The sequence below is a fragment of the Nuphar pumila genome, unplaced genomic scaffold (genome assembly GCF_984573655.1).
Source record: "Nuphar pumila unplaced genomic scaffold, dmNupPumi1.hap1.1 HAP1_SCAFFOLD_2168, whole genome shotgun sequence".
NCBI lineage: Eukaryota > Viridiplantae > Streptophyta > Magnoliopsida > Nymphaeales > Nymphaeaceae > Nuphar > Nuphar pumila.
This window is the reverse complement of record NW_028323861.1, coordinates 1-21234: the sequence shown is the minus strand read 5'-3', so window position 1 is coordinate 21234 and position 21234 is coordinate 1. Positions and strand designations below refer to the sequence as shown.

The following is a 21234-nucleotide window of genomic DNA, read 5'->3' as shown; positions in this document are numbered from 1 at the left end:
GCCGCTTTGAATGATACACTTTTCAAGATTGATGTGCATGCAAAAATCATGCTGAACGTCGTCGGGTTGTCAGAGAATACAGTCCTATACTCCTCAAAACTCAACGCGTGGTTCTCGTCAGAGTTCCTGACAATACCTTGCTTCATCCACAGTTCTGGAAAGTCTGGCAAGCGATGTGTACCGCAGCTGTCCAAGACAAACCACTGTGCGCACGATACAGCACACTTGGCATCAGACAATACTTTCAAACGGCGAATACGAGGATACATGCCCACCTGGACAAAGATGGCCCAAATTCAATGTCTGACCGGGCACGCCGTGATGTTGTGTCATGATCAAAGCATTGATGGCTTATCATATCAGCCCAAAGTACTCCAGATAATAAAGGACAAGATGCGCACAGCATCCATATTCATGAAAGCCGTTGGTGCAGATTAAACAGCATGCGATGTAGACGTAGATGTGGATGAGCACGCATGTTTTATTTGGACATTGTTACATTTTTTGCCTTAAAATCGTCAAGCACCATCTTGAGCACCTGTGGCATGACTGCTTGATTGGCCTGCTTGAAGTTGACGACGGTCTATGTGCGGATGCCAGGCACTTGTTTGTTCCTGACCGTGTCAGCTTTCCCATGGGTTGGTGAGACCCTTCTGCACAGCACCACTGTACAAATGAAGAAGGGACCTTCCAGCACAAGTTGCTACCATGCAGAAACGTCCCCCGAGGCCAGGGAAGGCAGCCAGGAGCAAAACACCAATGTTCTCATGCCATGCCAAGGCAAGTTATCTCATAGCAGAATATTACTGTGAGGATGCTTAGGTGAACAAAAGCCTCTATGCAGCTGTAACAGTCCCGCATGGTGTAAAGAGAAAGCCATGCGTGCCTCCACAGGGATTTTGGAAACAAGAAGGAAGCTCGTGAAGCTATGCATGCAAAGGTGCTTGCCATGCACTGTTCCTGGACATTCTACGAAGCAATTGTACAATTGGCATGATATCATCGGCAGCTCTTTGCTTTGCCATGGGTTGCCATGCCAGATCACGCGGGGCCTGCTTATCATGCACAAATGATCACTTCATTACCCTACTTGGATCCCACAAAAAATCCCACCTGTTTTCTTCTGGCTGCAGCTGCACGGAGCTTCTCATTTATGTCTATGTCCCTGCGGCTCACACCCACATGATGTGATGTCAGATGACTTTGGCGCAGCTTGGAAATTAAATGCACGCCTCCACTTGGAAATATAGTTCGTTGCATGTCCCCTGGCAGTACATCATCACCAGAACTCAAGAGGTTCGTCCAGGGTCCAGTCTTGTGCAAATAGTCACCATATAGGAGCCAGCATTCGAGGAGGAGGGAGCTCACTTGGTCTGAGGCAAAACACCAACCTCGGCAGGCTTTTCTAAGTGGTCTGCAGCAAATGCCTGGTGATGTTGGTGAGGCAACCGGGGATACGGGATCTGGTAATGAATTGCAATTTGCAGCCGATCCTCACCCTCCTGTATCTGCAGCAACGTTCCGAAACACTGAACCCCTCCTGTTTGCAAGGATGGTAAGGTAGTCTGAAGAAGGCAAATACACAAAGCGGAGACAACATCGACATGTGCACGTACTTTCCTCTCTATTTCTTGTTCGTCAGTCAGGTGCCGATTTCGCATGAAGCACTGCTTGCTTTCGTTCATGATGTAATCTTTCTCCTGCACAATAAACAAGCTCAAATTCTCGTCGGAAACTTCGCACTAGCAGACGCAAAGCAGCTGCGAGATTATCACTTGCTCACATGTTGTGGCCCAGGCCAGTCACGATGCGTTCGGATGATCCTTCGAAACAATGACAAGGGCCTGATCGCATCGGACACAGGCATTTCAATACACCCGAATTTGCAGCAGTCTCAGGCCTAGCATTCTTCACAAGTGGGCTTGCTTTCATTCAGGAAAGGGTTGGAACGCCACAAGCTAGGGTCTTCAAACCCTATCGCAACAAAACACTCACGACGTCATGAAGCATGGATATGTTACACGTGTTCATTTGCATGTCTTCCGAAGACCCTTGCCCTGCGACAACGATGGGCTGAATCTCAGCACGTACAGCCTTGTCACAACAGGCCACAGGTATCAGAAGGAGGTGCGGCTCTCGAGGGCCGGGGAGATATCCGGGAGGAGCCCGTCGTATTCGGTCCACTCTAAAAAGCTCCTTTTCGGCTCCTTTCATGAGACAACAGTTCGTCGTGTCGAGATGGATTTGGGAGATCGTGTTCAGCCGGTGTTCCTCATGCCCGCTGCGATGCCGTTGATCGTCAGCAGTAAACAGTCCCGCAACGCCGGGTCATCCGGGCTCTCGCGCACACGCCGCAAGATCTCGGCTTGCATGAAGTTGACAGGGTCAGTATACACCTTGCGCATGTCCAGCAGGGAGCGCAGAGTGCTGTTGTTGTCACACAGAACCGTGTGGCCAGTGATCTCTTTGATGCACTCGGTGACTACCTCGTACTTTTGCCGCAAGCTTGCCCCAATCTTTTCAACCTCCGCACCCTTCACCAAGACCTGCACACATGATACTGGTGAGTTTCCTGTCGCAGGTTTATGCAATTTGATCAACCTGCGCGGTCTGCCTGTATCGAGCACTGCCTTACCGTGGCAATATTTTTGGGGTGGTTGACTTGAATCAACACCAAGCATGGAATTGAACGAACCAGTGTGCAGATAACCGCATGCATGAATCGCGGCTACAAGCAGATGTACAAGTGAGTGAAAATCCGTCGCATATGGTGTTTTGAGGTGGAGAGCCCTGCAGCAGACAATGGCAATGGCAATGCAAGCATTTGAATGTTTCATCAGATGATAACGTTCTGGACGCCTTGTCTTGAATGTAGAAAGAGCACCTTTTCGTACACGCCAGCCACATTCATGTCTGCCTTTGCGAGGGTCATCTCGATGAGGTCGATGGTACTTTGGAAGAAGGGCCACTCATTGTACATCGCCTTGAGATCGGCCTTTTTGGTCGCCAGCATGGCATCGAGACCGTCACCGACCCCAAGCCACGAGGGGAGGATATGACGGGTCTGCGTCCATGCAAAGATCCAGGGGATCGCTCGCAGTGACGTCACGCTGGCGTCCGAGGCTTTCCGCCGCGTGGGTCGTGAGCCGATGTTCAGAGAGCCTAGCTCAGCCTCTGGCGTTGCCATCTCAAAGTACTTGACAAAGTGCGGATTGCGGAACACCACGTCCCTGAAGCCAGCGACGTTTGCGTTAGGTCGATGCTTTGTGTGGCTCAACAGCTCAACATCTGAATGCTTAGTGTGACATGTGATTGCTTGCAATGCACTTTTCGTGCAAAGGGCAGCCTTCCCGAAAGCACCGTGTAGGTGGTGATAGCAAAGACCAGCAAAATGTGCGCAAGTGCAACAGTGATACGTTTGACTTGGGAGAAGCTGGCCACAGCTCAATCACAAAGGATAAAGATGCTGCACTGCTGAACAGATCTCTGAGCCTTATACACAACACAGGTGCCGTGCTCAAAAAAATGGATCGCGGGGTTCCATGAATGTCCTCCAATTGTACTGCAACGTTGCGTGATCCCACTTGGCGTCAATTTCACTGCAGCATGCCTGCCACCAGTGCTTCGCCAGATTGGCTTCGACCCCCAGTTTTGTCCGAAAATTCAAGGGTTGTCAGGCATTTGGGCCCGCAAAAATCACACGGTCTGGCAAAAGCACTGCCTTCCGCAGCATGGTGTGCAGGTTGTGGAAACAACGCACCGGTAAGCATCGCAGCTGAGGGTGCCGAGTTCTTCCATGATGTCACGCCATGACTCACAGCGCGGGGGCGAAGGCGGCATGAGGGTGGCCTGCAACACTGCGGTGGTGAAGTTTTCGAGCGACACCATGGCCACCTCTGTCACGCCAAACTTTGCGTGGACCATCTCTCCTTGCTCTGTCACTCGCAGGCGGCCCTGCATCAAGCGCTCCCAAGTTAAACCAAGCGAAGAGGCACTAACTCAATCTGATGCAGATCGTCACGGACTGGGCACAGGTATAACCTGGGAAGTGCTGGAGCTTTTGGCGCTCAACCTGGTCTCCAAGTACACCACCCCTACAACTGTTTTGAGCATCGAAGTCCAAACGAAAATGAGCGTTGGTTAGGAGGATCACATGGCAAACATGCCCTCGTCCAACGACAAAGCTCGGCGAGATGTAATACAGAAGCCCATGGTCAACGCAAGCACGTCATTAGCAGCCGATTTGCAGCCGTCACTAGCCGCAAAAGGGCCGACGGCCTTCCAAGGCTCGCATTGGGCCGAAAGATACCGCATGCGTCCTGTCATGCTGATACAAGGGAGTCGACCGCAGTCAATAGCTGTCCAAAGCCAGATGATGACGCATGAGTTGTTTGCAACACTACCGCATATTCACATGGACAATATCTGAGACCAGAAACAATGTTTCTTCTAGCTTGTCAGCGCATACTGCGGCAACAGAGGGCCGCTCATATCGGTGTACATCTCAAGATGATGGAAGAGAAGCATAGCAAGAAGCTGCTTCTTCTGATTCCTGTTCCTTATCCGCTGTTGCAAACAGCAATCAAGATATGTGCGCACACACCACGTTTCTGCGTACCTGGACGGAACCAGATGGCTGCGAGTGGATGGCGATGTGCATGGGGCCACCGCCACGGCCAATGCTGCCACCGCGGCCGTGGAACAGAGTGAGCACGATGCCGTGCTTGAGGGCCACTTGGACGAGCTGCTCCTGGCATTTGTAGAGGGCCCAGTTGGCTGCCAGTCGGCCTGCGTCCTTGCCGGAGTCGCTGTAGCCCAGCATCACCTCCTGCGAGTTGCCAAATGCCGTGCGCAGGTGCGAGCGGTACCACGGGTCGCTGAACAGCGCGTCCATGCATGCCGGCGCACCTTGCAGGTCGTCGAGAGTCTCAAAGAGCGGCACCACCCGGAGCATGCCTTCCATTGACGGCCGCCTGCACCCCAGTCGTTGCTGTTTACGACCTGCTCCACCTGTGCCTCGCCTTGTCTGTCTGGCTACGTGCGTTCGTCACACTGCCCGCGTTTGGAGACTCAGCTTCCACATTTTATTCTGCTGCGACTTACCGACACATGTTAAAAGCAAGATATGCAACAGTTCCTGCGTGCAAATTAAGAGAATGGCTTGCCCCGGCTGCATCGCATCCTGAGGAACACGGACAGAATGAGGCGACTATTGAGAAACTCAGGGGGCAGTGGGCAGTTTTTCTCCCAGGCACGACTGCATCCATGTCGCGGGTGGAGCCTGCCCACTTTCACCGTTCTCAACGTTGTCCAGGCCATGATATTTCTGCGGTGATGTTTCCGTTTTTCCCTTTCATGCTGCGGAACGCGCTCTCTCGTAATGATTGCAAGCAGCTCTCGAAAGATATGAGGCGCAGGCCGTACATGTTCCTCTCGGCAGCAGCCTGCAGCCGAGCCTCCTTCTGCAGGAGCACCACGGCCAGGACGTCAGACGCGTTGGAGGCCATGGAGATGATGTACGCGCCCAGCGCACGGCGGCCCAGCTCCGCGGCCATACGGAAAGTATCCAGAACCTCCTTCATGTCCCCGCCGATATCCATGCAGGCAGGCACCAGCGGCCGCTTGCAGGCCAGCTCCGTCCTCTGCGTTCTCTCAGCACCCTTGTTAGTCTTGCTGTCCTATGAGCCAGTGCATTGTAGGACTTGCGTTGGTATGTAAGACACTGATAATCATTTTCTACGCAAAAGGGAGAGTTTTTCAGCCATCCATGCCTGTGCTCAAGTGGCACTGTTGATTTGCACTGCAGGCACCCCGCAATCAAATTGACCAGCCAGCAGACAGTTCACGTGCTGTTAGACTTTGCGCGTTGTCTAGATACTGTCTTCTTTCTCTTGATCACATCTGGTCGTCCGTCACGCCCACCCACCCATGTCTCTTTGTTTGCATCAAGAGTTGGCGCGACGCAGATGTTTTTCAGCAGGCAGGAACAGAGGAGCTGCCAGTACGACAGCAGACAGAATTTGCAAAGCGCTACGACGAAGGCCGAACGCCTCGTAACCATCATTAATCGCAACAGTATGCATGCAACACACGAGGTACGCGATACAATATCACATAATAACAGTCAGATAAAGCAACAATACAGCTTAAAAAAAGAAAAAGCTTTCCAGGTATAGAGCAGCGGGAGTGTACAACCGCTAGAGGGCTCGCGAACCCTGTATGTACAGGCAAGTGTGCTCGCCCATTGTCAACGCCACCTTCTTTGGGCTGGTGTGTTTACTTTATTGAAGTTTACAGGCAAATGAGGGGGGATGGATAGGAGCGCACCAGCCACTGCAGCTTCTCAAGCTCACTCCACGAGTCATAGTCGCCGTAGCCAAGGTGGACACAAATGGCCGATAGCATGTCTGTGTGCCGAGTGGACTCTTGCCGAATGTCCATTTTGAGCAGCGAGAGGCCAAACGCGTAGAGGCGCCGCAGGCAATCCAGCAGCCTGCCCTCAGCGATGATGCCACCTCCACACTCCCACAGCGACCAGTAGCACAGCTGCAGAATCCGCGACATCTCGTCTTCGGAGTCAAACCTGCACATCAAGCCTTTGCGCTCGGCTCAGGGCGTCTTGAGAACCAGCACAATGCGCAACACGCTCGGAATCAATAAACAGTCAGATGAGATCCAGGATGACTCATGGCCATCGATGTCCATGTGGTCTCGGTAGTACATGATGCCGTTCTGCTGTACTTCCAGTTTCGAGTCAGTATGTGGGTCTAAAACTCGGCATCGGCGCTTGCGGTTTGAACGTCACTCTGCCGTCTGCTGTCGCTCCCATCTCGTGTGTTTTGAATGTAAACCTCATCACACTTCCTTTCTACCATGGGTGATGGCCTGCTTTGTCATGGCCGCCGCTGCTGCCTATTCACAGCGCAGATCGAGAGTTTTAGCCACACCAGTCACGCGAGTCGTCTGGTACCGTCTTGGCAAGCAGCGCCTCCATGCGAGCCTTGGTGTTGATCAGCTTCCTCCGGACCTCTCCGAGCACAGTGCGGTAGGGGTGAGCTCCGTTGTGCTGTCCATGGCCATGCGACGGTGCGTTTGCCTCGGCTTTCTTCGCCTCGTCATCTGCCTCCCTCAGAGCCTCTTCCACCTTCTTGTTCCAGTCATTTTGAGGGGTGTCCTTCTTGTAGATCAGCCCGCACGACCTGCACGCTGCCACACCACCGGTCAGAGCTCCTCAACGACATTTACTGGGGTAGAGCTGGGGTAGTCCCTACAAACGGGAACATCATCATCATCATGTTTACCAGACAGTCTTTGACAAGCAAGGAGATGCTGGCACACACGATAGCAGCCGCGGAGTACTCCGTATCGCAAGCCAGCAGTGATGGGTGGTCAATGCACTCGATAACTGGCCCAATTCAATACTGCTTCGCCAACCCTTGGACAAACGTTTTGCTCCATGCTTTGGCAATTCTAAAAGAAGAAAGAAGAACTCAACGGCATGCACTGCATGCTAGCCTGCGATGTGTGATGGAGTGGAAGACAGGGGTCCCGGCCTGTACTGCAAGACATGCAGGAGCATCATCAGGTCAACATAACGCACCGGCGGCTTGTAAGGGGTACCAAGAGGTTCTGCTTCGCTGGAGACATAAAGCTGCGAGGGGCGCCAGGTGACTGGGACTGGGAAAGCGGCGTCAGGGCCGAGCCATCATCAGACAACGTGGGGGCGAGCCTGCCCTTGCCGTTGCTGCTGTTGATGCGCAGCATCGTACCAGAGAGGTCCATCACAGATGTCGACGGGGAGACGAGCGTTGAGTTGATCAAGGAGCCCCCGACGGAGTCGTCTGTTGTCTTGCGCGCCTTCGGCGCGATTGCAAATGAGCCCATCCGTGACAGCAGCTCGTCAGCCTCCGACGCTGCATGCAATGCCACAAATCAGCGCTCTCCAGCAACCGATGACTCCCTCTACTAGCAGGAAGCTTGTTTTGTGGCATTGATTCGCTCTGGCGGCTGCACTGCAGGGTGCACATGGCGAGCACGGACCTCCACGCAAGCATGCCAAAAACCAATATGTTGTTGCGACCGATTTGCAGTTTGCGCCAATTTTTTTGGCAAATTTGCGATTGTCTGCAATTTCCGCGCCGTGTCATGCTTTGTCCGATGTCATTTAGAGCTGCATTGCCAGACACTGTGTTTCTTCAACCCGTCTGAAGGGACCCTTCGGCAAGGTCGAAACCGGTCACAGCCGCCGGATGTAATGCCATTGCAAAAGCACTCTCACGCACTCTGCATGCATTCAATGTCAACGTGCCAACAATCTTGATGAATGGCACACGGCACCTCGACATGATGATGTATCTTTTTACGACACTACTGCATGGACATTGGCAACTCCAAGACATGAGCATGCTTTAAATTGGCCATGGAGAATGCAGAAAGGAGGTTGGCACTCACCATCTTTGGCAGCTTGCTCTTTCTTTCGAATGGCTTCTGCTTCTGCCCACAGAGCATCGCTACAGCGGCACATGCTCAGCTCAAAGCACAGCATGTCCACCTCCCGAAGGTACAAGTCCACGGCCATCCACCGAGAAAGAAACGCCACATGCTGAGTCACCTGCTCGCACGCGCACCTGCTTGTTGCACTACCACACACAGCAGCTGCCGGGGAACAGAGAGCGCAGCAGGCACGGACTAGACGAGCACGATCTGGTGCTGGTTGCAGGCACCGCTTGCGTGGATGATGATGCACGTTGGAAAGCAGCCAGCAGCAGAATGGTCAGCGGACTACATGCAAGCCATATCTTGTCAAGGCCCCTTGACTTGTTGACCAGGCACAACACCATCAGTCCTCATCTGAAATCTCAATATTCTGAGGCGATGACAAGAAGTTTACACAAAAAGACATTTATTTCCTTCGAGCTTTCAGCGTCACAAGTCATTTGTCCCACACAATGAGCCGTCAGCAGCTTCACTGTCATGGCGCCGCAATGAGGAGCAATCAGCAGCGCACTGCAGCGGTAACATTTGGATTGCCGTCGCGGTCGCCGCCCATCCACGACGCAAAGTTGATAGGGCTGCAAGTGATGGGGAGGTCGCGACCAGTGACGGTGTGCACGGCAGCGTTGAGCTTACGGAGAAACTTGGGCACGGCGTGCCAGAGGCTCTGCTCGACAATGTGCAGCCCACCGCGAGCCTCTTCCACCGGGGTGGGCTTCTTTCGCCGCAGCTCATCGGTCTGCCACAGCGCCATCACCTCTCGCATCAGATCCGTCACCGTCTCCTCCTTCTCTGCGGGCGTGCGCTCAATGCTGTCGTTCTCTTGCAGCAGTCGCGCGATGCGGCAGTGCTTGTGCTGAAGCGAGCGCCGCACGATCTGAGTTGGATGCGCGGTCAGCACGATCTCGATGTGCTGCGCGCAACAACACACCGTTTCAGACGAGACAGGATGCAACGGCCGATACTTGCAAGGCAGCGTGCCATGCTGATGCTGATGCAACGGTACTGCAAGGCAGCGCCAGCTCTGCTGCAGATGCTGTGGGATTCGACTCAAACAGATTGATCTCGGCGTCTCTGGATATCAAGGTGTATCACAGCCAGGCGATTCAGGTGACTCGTATCACTTTGCATGATGCATCTCACGTAGGTAACAACCAGCACACCATGGCATGCATTTGTAGCGCCTGGGTATGCACTGCATGCAGTCGCCACAGCCAGGTGGTTGTGCCAGCAACAGCAGATCACAGATGGCATATGAAATCCCACAGGGAGGTCAGGTTCGCTTTACAGCGCTGCAATTGGGCCCCTGGGGTCACAGGCTCGGAATGCGACAGCTGCTTTGTGCTGCTCACAGGGCACACCTGGTCGCAGATGGCCGAGTAGATGGCGTTCGGGCCAAACCCTTTCTGCATGAGCATCCCAATCGTATTTTCGAGGGACCTTGGTGAGCCAGGAGCACGTGCACTCCGCACCCTGCATTCATCCCAACCAGGCTTGGCATCAGACGAGCGTAGGAGTGTCATGAGCGAAGTGGTGCCCAGAGACAACAAAGGCTGTGTGGCCTGATATAGTCAATCGCTGACTGACCTCTGTCGCCTATTAAATCACCACTCATGAACTCTTGATGGGCCACGAGCAAGCTTCGCTGTTTGACAGAATGTTCCTTCGGCTAAGGCTGATACAAGGATTACCTGGGGACAATCCATCAGTGATAGCAACGGTAGCACGGATTCCCAAGCTGCACACGACTTGCCCATATCCACGCGAGTGCAGGAATGTTGCGAAACAATACATCATCGCCATCAAGTTGATCATCATGTTTCCAAAATGAGGAAAGTAGCCCCACTTCATCTCGATCCACAATACCAGGGAGCCGCAACTCTGCCAAGCCGGTATCATGCGAAAGACGTCTCAACAAGGATGGCTTGAGCTCAGGGACAGCGGCCTTCATCTCCTTGGGATCAGCGACCATTGCTCATGAGGGGCATACAGGCAGTTGTCCAAATCATGATTTCTACAACTCTTGAGCTGGTCAGGAGCTGGTAAGATAGGTCTGACGCGGAGAGGCATGAAGTGCGAACGTCGAATGGCATGGAGGCGCACATGTGCTGAGACTCGGCGATCGAAGTGAGGTTGAGATAATGGCCGCATAGACGGGTAAGGAACACTGTGTCCTCCACGGACAACTTTGCGACACACCGACATAGCCGGTCCTGCAGGATTAAAGCCGACTCCTGCAGCACATGCCCTCACGTTTGTGTAAGCGCAATCTTGTAACTGTGTGGAGAGCTCTCGGAGAAGCCAATCCTGTTGTAAAGTAGCACAGACTGATACATCATACACCACGTTCTTCGTTCCTTAGTCACTGCCTGACCATATGATCCACAGCGCAAGGTACAGCTCGTTGATGTTCACAGCAGGTAAAGCAAGCAGGTGACGATGATGAACAACAAGCTCGTGGATCATCAGGAAGCCTTCGGATGGGGAACATCTATTCAGTTGTTGATAAGCCACGTGCCCACTCGCAGATGGATGATCAGGTGATCCAAGCAAAGCACCTGCAGTGGTCGTGATTTGCTGCGTGTGTGTTTGTGCATGCATGACACGCAGATATCGTGGCGATTGCCAGGAATCAATGATATGCATTCAAGCAGAGCACGTGCTGCAGACCCCCTGCATCTCAGTTCTACACTCCAGCATGCCCACGAGATGCTGACACGCACCACATCACCCGCAGCTTCCAAGTCCACAGCTGCCTTTGAGAGTGCAATCAACTTCTCGGTCTGCATGATGAATGCACATCTTGAGTCGTCCTTGGCCATATAACTCGAGTGGGTGCACTCTCACAGCACTTGCATGATCTTGTGCAATCCCTGGTATAAGTGCATTTGCCAACTCTGGCTGTAACCTTAGTGACGTGGAAAACGACGTCCGTTTGAAATGAAGTTCCATCGCCAGCTGGCGGGACGCGGAGCGCGTACAGGTTCCGGGCCACCTGCCCCACGTGCGTACACGTTCCGATCCGTGTTTCTTGGTGCGACAACTCGGGTGCACCGAGTGTAACGTTACACTAACAAAGAATGTCGATGGCTCGACCATGCACCGCATCACATCGCACATCATGGACAGGTGTGGGAAAGATGCAAGCGATTCCTTATTTTCCGGGCGAACGAAGTAACACGACCAAGGCAGTTGGAATTGCAGGAGATCTCGTGGTGTGTTGGATAACTCAGGGTTCAAAATGAAACGCTCAGAGGGTCATCAGCTGCATCGGCATCAACGATGCTTACCTCGACTCCGTACCGCGGTGATGCGCAATTGTATCTCTCAAGGCCGACGAGCTCATTTGAAGCAGGCTGTGGATAAATCAAGGCATGTCTTCGGGAACAACTTCGAAACCAACAGGCGAAAGCAATATGCGCAACGATCCCATCGAGACGCATGGCTACCGATGAACACAGAAAACTTCTAAGTATCTATTGAAAGAACAGACACTTTGGGGTGGGAGACATCACACACCCGGCATGCCGCCGACTTCGCAGAACGTGAAACCACGCGAAAAGACCTTCGCGTAGCTCTCCAACTGGAGAAGCTCTTTTTTGACGAGTATATCTAGAGATCACAAGCAACGCAGATCTGGACTCCTTCACTTCGCACCTAGCTCAACAGAATCTTCGAGTTGGGTGAAGCTAGAAGCACGCACCTTAGCCAAGTCTTCTCCCACCTCTAGTCTCAAAACATCGTGAATGATGTTTTGAAGAAGCTGGCATTGGTCGTAAAGCGGAGCTAGGGTTGTTTCGTCGCTGGTTATCAGGTTGTCCATGGTTGAACATGGATTCCCGGTTGATGCGGTGAGGCTGGGATACTCACTGCATTCACCACCTGTTCAAGACTTGCGCTGATATGGCGTACAGCTGCTAAGTTCTAAATATGCACTCATGTGCCAGCAGATAAGAGCTGCTCAATTTTATCCCGCCAACGTTCGGTTTGTACCCAACACTGGCCAAGATGCTTTTCACATACCATGTGTGACTCGGCTTAGATAGCTGTGGCATCCTGGCCAGGCTGCACTGAGGCTAGGCCATCACATACTGTAAGGACAAGACCGCCAAGCCTTGATAGCAGGTCATCGACCAAGAAATCCAGAAGAGTTGGTGGGTGCCAGGCACAGGCACAACTTTACAACATCAAATGGGTGACACGAACCCTCTACACAGGTAGGTACGTTTGAATGTCAGTCTGTCACTAACGTCATTGTACAAAAGCGTACCAGGAGAAGCTAACAGTACCCAAGCAATCACAGAGATAGACTGACCCAAACACTTGAAAAGGACATGCAAGGACTGGCCTCTGTCCTTTTGCAGTCACTGTAACTGTTGCACGCCAAAGGGAATGAACCAGCAACTACGACTCATGCCCCCAACCTTGTAACCCTGAAACACCGAAGTCCAGGTGCATCGGCCAGCACACAGCTCGCACTGGGCATGCAGGACATGTCCGAGAACATGACAGCAACTCCAAGCCGTGAGATTGACGAGTTTCCTCCAACCCTAATTGTCGTTCGCCAAGCACACTCGGTGCGTTGCTAATGCTTGTCACGGTCAGCATCGCTTGGTCGCTTTGGTCGTTTGCTGACCAAAGCGCGCAGCACATCAAGATCCACTTCATTGGCACCATTCGACCTGCCACCTTCGCGTCGCACATTACTGTCCCTGGCCCCAGGAGACCGCTTGCGAGAGGTCTCTTTGTCCTTCAAGCCGTGCGCTGCACCAGGGTCTGTTTCTCGACCATTCCCCCTCAGGGGCGAGGCCCGCTGAGCCTGTCGTGACCCATCACAGACCTTCCGAGGGGGAGGCAGGGGGAGGTCGGAGTCACGTTCGGGACGTCCAGGTAAGTGGCTGCGGTCCTCTTTTGCGGAGTTCCGCTCCTGGCGGGGAACAAGCGTCTTGTCACCTGAGCTGAGTGATGTTGGATGCGGGCCTGAGGTGCCAGCAGGGGACGAGGGGTCAAGCGGAGTGCTTGACCGACGCCCTCTGGGCTCAGCCTTCTCCCTGCCTGAGCCATTCATCTGGCGCTCGTCGTCTGGGGAGAAGCGGACTGCACGGTCACGGCGCTGAAATCGCTCGTCACCCCCTCGTCCTGCAAGCAGGGACGCTGACGCACCCGTCTTACCCCCTCGTGTGTCCAAATGCCTCGGAGGCCTGTCTGGCTCGTCGGAGGCCTGACGTGCGCCTCTCCCGCCACCAGCCTCCACCATGCCGTTCCCTGAAACTGTCTCACGGTCAAGCAGGTGACGACGTTTATGATCGCGGTCCGCGGTTTCTCGGCGAGAATCGCGCGCATCGGCTTCGCCATCGCGCACGCGAGGCCGTGCAGGTCGCTCCCGATCTGGATCGTGTGGGGGCGGGGGTAGTATCTGCGCACCATCCGGTGGCGACACACGGAGATCCCGCGACCGTGAGCCCCCTCGACCCCGATCATCGTCCAGAGGCTCGTCACGCTCATGATCGCGGCTGTGAGAGCGCGTCTTTGCCTCGCCGTAGGGCACCTCGTCACGGCGGTCGCGACCATCGCGGCTTCCCGACGGGTGCGATGAGCTCTTGCTCCTGCCTCTGCTGCGGTCATCCGTAGCGCGATGGCTCCGGTGCTCGTTGCGGTGGCCCCGCCCCATGCGCTCGCGATCGTAGTCGCGGGATGATCCGCGTCCCTTGCGGTCATCACGACCGCGCTCATCCCGGCTGCGTTCGCTGCCCGCCCCCCCCCCCCCCGCGCAGAGTCACGACCCTCTGCATGGCGCGGGCCTTTCTCCCCCCCTGCAGTGCTGCCCTGAGTAAACCCAGGCGGCATGTCCGCCGCGTCATTGCCCCTCTCCTCAGGCACAGCTGGCAGGCTAGCTGAACCGTTGGCTCTTTCTGGCCCTGCGTCACCAGCAGCTGTCGCAACGTCCGCGGCACCTTCCCCACGAGGGACAGTTGGTTTTGGCAGCTCGCGGTTCACGCTGATGTAACGAGCTTTCGGAGCAGTGTAGATCAGAAGGATCTCGCGACAAACCAGGTCAATGTCTGCTTTACTAACGCCAAACAGAGTCCACCATGGAGGATTCTCTGGCATAGGGATGCTAAGGCGGCGACTGGCGAGGAAGATGCAGCCACACGCCACCGGTGCTGGGCGAACACGCACACAGAGGGTGGTGCGGAGGCTATCGTTGGCGAGGTTCCACGCCTCCTGCAACAGTACCATGTTTTCACTGATCACCTCACCAGCCAGCAGCTGTCATCCCAAACAAGTAATGCAGGCCAAACTGTGACCACTTTTCTGGGAAGGGGACTGCTTCTCATGATGGCATGCTTCACGGTAAATGCAGGAGAAAGCAGGAGCAGTGCATTTGCGCATTTGCATAGATCCCGCCACCGACATTCAAGGCAGCAGAGCTCATCTACGCCAACCCCGAAAGCACATGTGCGTGACTGCATGTCACGACGCGATCTTAGCCACTCCGAATGAACCAAATTGTACCTGCACAAAAAGAACCAAGCAAAGATGAACGACATCGCTCACCTGAGTCAGCTTGGCGGGTGCGTTCTGTTCAGAGTTCGCGCTCCCATCCATGAAGATGAATCCAATCAAGTTGCAGATGAGCTTATGAGGGTGATCAATGTGGCAGATGAACCCAAAGGCCTTCAGCATCTCCAGCTCGTATACAGTATTGATCTCTGTATTCCAGGCTACAGCGTTGGCGTTTGCAGGGTCAGGAATGCTTAGCGGCAGGCCCTCTCGCCGTGCATATATCCGCTCAAACACCACGTTGATCTTGTTGAGTTGATTGCTGTGCACCTGCTCCTCCAGCTTGCACGCCAGCCATACACATGTAAACGCCGATTTCTGCAAAAGCACCGCATACCTGTTATCATTTGTAGGAATCCATGCAGCTGCAGGACTGCCGCTGCTGATCCCCCATAAACTTTGCCATCGTTTGTCTTTGGCTGATGTAGTGCATGTTCGCAAACACATTATGGGATGATTTGTCTGCCTGCCACCCCAATGTGATTGTGTGGGTGTGCGTTTGAGCAGATGTTTTGTAAAGCATAGCACTACGTCGAAATAACTCATGCGTCACAGACAGGATGGCAGCAAGCACATGTGGCCAGCCATGGCACCATGGCATTCTGCAGCAAACCTCTAGTCAGCCAGTTAGGACACCGAGGTCAGGTATCGATACTCCGCTGCAATATAATGTAAACTCGTCGAACTCAAGCCATCCCATGAGCCGCTGGTGCTCTGCCTTCATGTTTCTTCAAACTAAGATCCTGCATGTAACTTGTCAGCATGGACGATTCAGAGGTGCTGTATGGTATGTAAATGTCAAATGATGAGCTGCTTTGTGCCAAGCCTGAGATGGGCATCCACACAGAAGCTGCTGAACATGCATAAGCACTACAGGCGTTTACGGAAACTTTTGGGTATCAAAGAAAGCAGAGCTGACTAGAAGATTGTCGCTTTCAGAGCAACAGCAAAAGCAGTGCTGTGCATGGCGCCATAGTTGCTATGCCGTTGCTCGTGGTCTCGCAATAACGTGCAGGCCGTGATGGACGACAATTTGATAATGATAACAGTCGCTAAGAATGTCGATCAAGGAGACCACAGCGCGCGAGGTGAGTTGCTTCTGTGGCTATCTGAGCAAATTCTAACATGCGCTCCGCAAGTAGCCAATCGTACATTTGAATACAGTTGAACTAATGTGTATGAGCATCATCGCAAAGATACTCACCTTTATATGGAACCTCTTGAGGCTCCGCTTGCACAGGAAGCGGTGCAACAGCACCTGTCCTGTGGCTGCCACAACCTGCGGCAAGCCGAGCAAAACAACGGCTTCTTGGATGACCTCGCAGCCGTAGAGCCTCAGACAAGCTTCTGTCTCACTGTCTATGCCATCTTGTCGGGAAGGAGACAGCTCGAGCTGCTCTTCGGTGAGATAAAAGTTGTCGAGAAGAGTCGTAATCATGGCTAACGACGCAGAGGCGAATGCATGTCCGATATAAACAATGGTAAATTTCTTACTGCAACCACCTTCGCGGACGCTGTCGCGGCTGCAAGCGCAGCCCAACGTGGTTGCACCCTACATCCACACATGAAGGAAGCGCAACAATCACAAGTTATGGCTTCTTCGATCACGATCTGGTTACGTTATCGAATATATCCTTGGTTGGACGGATTGGCTCTGTGGTTTGGAACACAACCATAGGCTGTGGCATAGCACGTTTCGACTGCCAGTCCGGCACAGCATTCAGTCCCAATTGTGAGTCATCATGCCGGATGATCCCTCACTATGAATGAATGAATGTCCCGGGGATGATAGATGGATATGCACACCTTGACTTCATTCCCCTTTTCCTTCCCGAAGATATCGAGACTTTCGTACTTGGAGTGCACGGCCTCAGTCCGTCGAATGCATGGCACTCCTTTTACAAAGTACCCATGAAGCCTGCCCTGATCTGTTTCTCAGCTGCGGATTACCTTTCAAGTCTGTGCCCCCTTCATTTGTCTTGCTGTAATCCCGGCAAATGTTTCATAAGTAAAGTGGGCAAGCACATCTTGTGTGCACAGCGTGATTGAGTGTCATCTCATCCTTCTAGTGCAAGAGCGGCCAAATTGTTTTGCTCTTGGACATATATTGCATGTAGCTTGGCATTCTTCTCTGTGCATCCGATACCTTTTGGTAAAATCATGGAAACCATCAATCGTCCCCGCATGTCTCCAAATTGATGTTCATCTTAGCAGTCAAAATCAAACTGCAATGGTTTGCGCTTCAGTTGTCTCTCAACAAGGGAAACAATGTTGAGAACAGGGGGGAAGTACCCAAAGTGTGCCCTGGCTGCCGCCTCAGGGCTGCTCTGCATGTGAAAGAAAGCATCCCATAAAAAAACGTACATACGAAGTACCGTTCGGCCCATGCGTGAGGCGCTACTCGCGCATGTAGCCATGTTGAAACTTCCGGCAGTGTTGCTGTTGTTAGTGGAAGACATGTGCTCAGTCACTGGCAGGGTCTCGTTTGTGCTGTCTGTCAGCGCCAGGTGATCTGGCTATGCCATAGTCTATGGCATGGGCTATGTCCAAGAGATAGCCTATGAAGACGGAGGGACTCATCAAAGACAGCTCAAGCAACAGGGCGATGATGCACCATTCTATGTGCTCGTGGATCTAGCGGGTGCTTCTTGTCACAAGTCTACTTCAGTCTACAGTCCTGGAGATCCCTCCGACGTTCTGTCATGCAAGTTTCAGGATCGACATCACATCCACCCTAATGGCGTGTGGCGTGAAGATAACTTTGTCATGCCATGTGATTAACGCAAAGCTAGTACTCATATCAAAATGTTGCCTGAAGCAGTTGTCTCTGTCGCATCACTTCATCGATGAGGCATGCCAGCACGGACTAGATATGCGGGCATCAGCTAACGAAAGCGAGAGCCATGCGTGCTAGTCAGGAGGCCAGATGGAGGCGAGCTAAGGCAGAGAATGCCAAGCGTTTGAGGTGAGCATGATATTTAATGTTCATGACCATTTGCACCAGTGTCTGTCAGGCATGAGCTGGTTCCCATCCAAGCTCTTTGAGTACCTGTCTTGGCCCAGCCAAATGCGACTTTCCGCAATGCTGTCGAGTACGACTATTATTTTCATCACTTATCATGGTGTCTTGAAGCCATCATTGCACTCTCCATACTGCACCGAGAACCCAAACGACATTTGCTGCTTGCCTGCATGACTGGCCAGCGGTCTGGTGCACACAAACAACCTTGTTGGCTCAACGGTTTTTCTCGACATGCAACATGCTACATGATTTCTAGTAATTTTGGTGCCATTGACGAGTTTGAGGGGACGTGGAGCTCGTGGAAGAGTCGCTTTCGTCATCTTGAAATGAGAGCTGAGCACTTCAGTGGAAAGGGTGAATTTCACCGCCACACAAAAGACAACAAAGCCACAGCACGCTCTGATATATCATTCGTTTCAGCAAGAGGAAGAACTTCCGTCCGTCTCGAATGATGTTGTCAGCATGAAGTTGTGGCGAATTTGCTGAACTCACCCGGCTGGCCACTTCATCGCTCAACTGTTGAGAAAGCAGGCATGGTCCTAAGCTACCAGTCACCATGGTCCTAGTGAAAACGAAAGTTTTGCCTTCAACAACGCTTGGTGCCACAAATATACGTGCTTCTAACCTCCCTCTTTGGCCCTGAACCTGACAGCCTGTAATCATATCTTCCAGTCGAGGTCACAGAATCAAAGAAATCGATCACACGGCAGTTGCACAATTTGAACTGGAGCAGCATGCGACTCGCCTCCAACTGACGGCATACATAATCACGAGCAGGAAGTACAAACAGTTTGACGAAAATGAGAAGGACGAGAGGGCAGTGAAAGCTGCAGCGGAGCTCGAACGAAGGCGTCTCCTCCGGAAGCAGCAAGATGACCTCATGCGCAAGCCCTGGAAGGGGCGGCTGTTGCTTCAGGACGCTGCTCTCAGAAGCAGCATACGCCGCAGCTCAAAATCGAAAGGCATCAACCTGGCGCAGGCGCAGCGGCTCGAGGGCCGGTGGCGTGAGCGTGTGGAAGCGAGCGCTGGCTTATGCAGCTTTATCCGGGGCCAGCGAGCAGCCAAAAAGGTCATGCAGCACAGACAGGTGAGCCACAGGCCTAGACGTGAACGTGTGCGCAGCAAGTTGTAGATTGGAGGCCAAGTGTCATGAGATTCCGGTCGCCTGGTTTTGAGGAAAGCGCGTGAATACGTGAAGGGCAGTGGAGATCGTGTATCCAGCTTTTGAACGTCTTGAGTGGAGGCATAAACAGTTTACATCAGCGCTTAGGTCTCTAAACAACGAATGTTGCTCATGGCGAAGCTTTGTTGACATGTGAATTTGCTTTTTATCAAGCCGGTCTGCTCAGGTGTAATGACGCCGGCTTATTCATCTCGTTGTGAGCCGAACAGGCGTTACATCGCCATGCATGGCGTGGTGTGCAGGTGGAGACCAACGAGGAGCCTCAGCAACGCATGACATGGCAAGACGTCAAGCAACAAGCAGCGCTCGGCTTCTCAGAGCTCGTTTACCAACAGGAACCGGGAGCATGCGACCCACGATTGCATCCCCAGCCTGCAGCTCCTCGCCCTCGCCGGCGCAGGCCGGACGGGTATGCGCAACCTGTGCAGGTGCATGCCGGCATCATAAGATGGCATGCGGACACGTTCCACCCCATCGAAGACGAGAGCACAGCACCAAATACTGAAGTTGCACCGTGCGGCCCTGTGGGCACAGCGTACCAGACTATGGAGCAGGAGGTCAAAGACTCTCGCGTTGTCTGTGAGCCGTTCAGCCCAGTCATGGGGGATGCTTGTCCGGAGGAGAAGAGGCTTCGGGGGGCGACAAGCACGCCTCGCCACCGAGCTGCTCCTCAGCATGTACTACTAGTCAGCCCGAGGGAATCTGAGTCAGGGCTCGTCATTCATGACCAACCCGCTCAGCACGTGGAAATGCATACAACAGACCAGAGGTTGCCTTCAAACACGTCGGATGCTCTGCCCGGCACTCCTCCGCACGCTTCTGCCTGCATTTCTTCCAACCATCACCCTCTGCCTACCTGCAGCCATCCTGTGGATGGTGACGGCGGCACAAGCAGCTATGCTATCACTGCCTGCGTGGTTGACCACACATCCCATGACACCAGCTGTAGTCGAGCATGCTTCTCAGCGCATGTTTGTGCTTCAGCTAAGGGAGGCCCCCCCAGGGTGAGCTTGCCAGACGCTTCCAAGCTCGTCAGGACAACTGCCGCTGCTGCTCCAATCACTGCAGGCCTAAGCTTTGCATCATTGATGGCGAGCCCAGTTCAAGCAGCCGGACAACCCATCGGCAGCCCCTCCTCGCAGCATTCCCGAGAGTTCAGAAGTGCAAGCGTTCGCCACTTGCCATCCCCTGCCGCTAGCTCTGGCGGCTGCATGGTAGCAAGGGCCGACTTGTTCATGGAGCTCGTGGATGGCGATAGTTGCAGAGCATGGGATCGACGAGAAGGTCGCAGCGACGGCTGCATTGAGGATGCTTGCGGGGAGTTCGACGAAACGCCTGCAGTTATAGCACCTGTGAGTGTGTGTGCTTGTGCTGCAGCAGAGGATGGTGCCGATGAGTCAGGTAGTAGGGACGCCCTGCAGAAACGAGACGATGATGCCTCCTTGCGCCTTTCAGACTTGCAAGCGTCTGTTTCTGCACATGTATCAAACGAGGTACCAGTGAGTGAAACCACAGAAAAAACAGCACATTCTGTACAGACGACGCAGAAGATAGTGCCATCCTTCCCGGAGAACCAACCGTTGCTGCTTGTTGACTGCCGCGTCCATGATGAGACAGCCGGAGAGGAGATGGACTCTGCAGACGAGCATCGCAGCATCTCACAAGGTGGCAGGTCATCGCCTGGCGAGTCCTTGGGAGATCCACAGCCATTTTACTCCTCGCTGCAGCAATTCAATGTCCTCTCGTGCCTTGATGGCTCCCCAGAGATAGCGCATGGCCGCTATGACGAGGCGGCAGCATCGAACTTGCAGAGAACTTTGTCCCGTGTGCCCTCGTCCGCAGCGTCCATCTCCTCTGCCCACACACTGTGCGACTCTGCGTACGAGCCGGTACACGCCCAGCCGCATTCAGACGCACTGCAGCTGTCCCTTGCTGCGTTTCAAGCGGCTGAATACTCAGGACAAGATGAGCG

The 21234-nt window shown here is 53.5% G+C and overlaps 1 protein-coding gene across 1 annotated transcript; it reads right to left on the bottom strand.

The window, feature by feature from the left end:
* Nucleotides 1-2258: 2258 nt before the first annotated feature.
* LOC149808810 (phosphoenolpyruvate carboxylase 4-like) lies at nt 2259-10444 on the bottom strand. The gene is made up of 16 exons (XM_089995137.1): nt 10247-10444; nt 10102-10184; nt 9855-9966; nt 9008-9406; nt 8452-8611; nt 7621-7913; nt 7516-7558; nt 7302-7470; nt 6971-7199; nt 6860-6912; nt 6328-6583; nt 5425-5642; nt 4619-5021; nt 3761-3954; nt 2885-3230; nt 2259-2546 (listed from the first exon to the last, which is right to left on the bottom strand). Exons 1-16 carry the CDS (start codon nt 10442-10444, stop codon nt 2259-2261), a joined length of 3444 nt encoding a protein of 1147 aa, XP_089851263.1.
* Nucleotides 10445-21234: the final 10790 nt, after the last annotated feature.

Excerpts from the sequence above, each read along its gene's own strand:
- LOC149808810 (XM_089995137.1), bottom strand. The coding sequence starts at position 10,444 with ATGAAGGCCGCTGTCCCTGAGCTCAAGCCATCCTTGTTGAGACGTCTT. Across the intron at positions 7,471-7,515 it reads CACTCCATCACACATCGCAG|AATTGCCAAAGCATGGAGCA; the intron begins GCTAGCATGCAG and ends TTCTTCTTTTAG. Across the intron at positions 3,955-4,618 it reads AGCCATCTGGTTCCGTCCAG|GGCCGCCTGCGAGTGACAGA; the intron begins GTACGCAGAAAC and ends CGCTTGATGCAG.